We start from the raw sequence: 2,418 nt of genomic DNA, 5'->3' as shown, positions 1-2,418 counted from the left end.
TTTTATTACTAACACATGCCGTATAATTTTGATAAAAATATTTTCTTACACTTTACAATGGACCGACTAATGCCAAAGAGTGTACATATGAAAAGTGCAAATATGTCCATGATATTGATCGTTATTTTGCCGAGAAGCCAGATGATATTGGGCCATTATGTCCAGTGTATTCGACCAAAGGTTTTTGTCCAAGAGGTGTAACATGCCGTTTTGCCAAAAATCATCTTGACGAAAATCGAAATAACTGCAAACAAGATTGGTATGACGAAGCACAAGCTAACGATTCTGTGAACCATATGTCATTTGGTAGGTCAAGTCATCACTTCTTTCTTGTAACCATGAAATTCTAAAAAAGATTCATTTTATTATTCTCTCCATAGAACTCCAAACAATGTTACGAAAGCGGACCTATAACTTCAGTCGCGCAAAAGAGATTGCGAAAAAACATTTCAAAAAGAATAGTGACACCGTCGAAAAAAAGGTATCACAATCGAGCTGTACCGGCGAACCAGAGATAAAAGATTGCGTTGATGCTGCATTGGCTACGACTGAATCGGTAACAGAAAAGAAACAAGGCTATTCGTCCGATTATGGTGTGATTAAAGAGCGTGCAGTGGAAAAGCGTAAAGTTGATTTTAGCAATAAATTGGTGCTCAGCCCACTAACAACCGTGGGCAATCTGCCATTCCGGCGTATTTGCAAAGAATATGGTGCAGATATTACATGCGGCGAAATGGCATGCGTAGTACCAATTTTGAATGGAATATCACCCGAATGGGCATTGGCACGTCGTCATAAATCCGAAGACATTTTCGGAGTACAATTGTGTGGCAACAATTCCGAATTAATCACGTGTGCTGCACAACTATTGAATGAAAATTGCGACATAGATTATTTTGACCTGAATATCGGATGTCCAATCGATTTGGTGAATTGATTTCTTTTTTTCATAATGGAAAAATCCTGAATATTGAATCTAATTTAAATTGTTTATCTTCTGATTTTCAAATAGATTTACAGTCAAGGTGCGGGCAGTGCTCTCATACGACGAACAAATATACTTGAATCGATTGTACGATCTTGCTCCGAAGTACTAAATGGCACACCATTCACGGTGAAAACACGAACGGGAATCTATTCGAATAAAAGTGTTGCACATGAATTGGTGCCAAAATTCGAAGAGTGGGGAGCCAAAGCTGTCACAATCCATGGACGTTCACGCGAACAACGTTATAGCAAAAATTCCGACTGGGAATACATTGAAAAGTGTGCACAACAAGCAAAAACCATTCCAATCATCGGAAATGGTGATGTGCTTAGTTATGAAGATTATCTTGAATACAAGAAGATTGCGCCGAGTGTGTCAAGTGTTATGATTGGACGTGGAGCGTTATACAAACCATGGATATTTCAAGAAATTAAGGAACAACGGCATATAGATCTAAGCGCCAGTGAACGATTCGAAATGATGAGAAAATATGGTAATTTAAAAAGAATCTCATTGTAATGTGTATGCCTTCAAAGTAATGTTTATTTTTAAATTTATTTGATCACAGTAAATTATGGACTTGAGCATTGGGGAAGTGACACAAAAGGCGTAGAGAATACAAGACGGTAAATATTTATCTTTTCGACATTCAAAAATCTTGACGTACTATTGTGTTCAATTGATCAATTTAATGAATTCAATAGATTTTTGCTCGAGTGGCAGTCGTTCTTGCATCGATACATACCATATGGAATTTTGGAGAATCCACCACAAAAAATAAATCAAAGACCAGTATCGTATCGCGGCAGAGACGAGATGGAAACGTTGCTAGCTTCACCAAATTGTGAAGATTGGATAAAACTAAGTGAAATGCTGCTCGGGAAAGTGCCAGATGGTTTCAACTTTATACCAAAGCACAAAGCAAACTCATTTGCTGAAGCTCAGGGATAAAGCTTAAAACAATACTTGACTATAATGTATACACTATACGTCTAATATAGGCATAGCATATATGTTTATTGTTTATTGAAGAGATTTTATTTTTAAATCTCACAGAAGAGAAATAAATGAAGACCGAAACTTTATCAACATTGTTTCAACATGAATAAATTTTTATTATTTTTTTTATAAAAGGTCTGTCTTCTTAAACTCTGTATCGACATGTATTCCATGACTGTGTAAATAAACAAACAAAAATATGTATTTAAAAAAAACAAGAACCAAACAGGCTTCTCTGAAATTTTGGATTTTTCATCAATTTGAGGTGCACACTTCAGAAAATGTTCAGAAAAAAATGGTAAAATCTATTTTAATCTGGGTTCGTATGTAGATTACTTTGTAGATTATTCAATTTTGGTTAGCAATTATATTAAAACCACTAGAAAATGTATCAAAATGCCGAAAATTGAATAGAATTTTTATGGTAATTT

At 35.2% G+C, this 2,418-nt stretch overlaps 1 protein-coding gene across 1 annotated transcript; it reads left to right on the top strand.

The window, feature by feature from the left end:
- Positions 1-41: 41 nt before the first annotated feature.
- Positions 42-2,073, top strand: LOC116337318 (tRNA-dihydrouridine(47) synthase [NAD(P)(+)]-like; the record flags this gene model as incomplete). The annotated part of the gene is made up of 5 exons (XM_031761758.1): positions 42-306; positions 381-928; positions 1,013-1,481; positions 1,557-1,614; positions 1,693-2,073. Coding segments are annotated over 5 exons (1,587 nt in total), but the record flags the coding sequence as incomplete, so codon positions are not given.
- Positions 2,074-2,418: the final 345 nt, after the last annotated feature.

Source organism: Contarinia nasturtii, unplaced genomic scaffold, assembly GCF_009176525.2.
Source record: "Contarinia nasturtii isolate CC-2019 unplaced genomic scaffold, AAFC_CNas_1.1 Cnas_scaffold_249, whole genome shotgun sequence".
NCBI lineage: Eukaryota > Metazoa > Arthropoda > Insecta > Diptera > Cecidomyiidae > Contarinia > Contarinia nasturtii.
The sequence above is the reverse complement of the archived record's forward strand: the minus strand, read 5'-3'. Positions and strand labels throughout refer to the sequence as shown.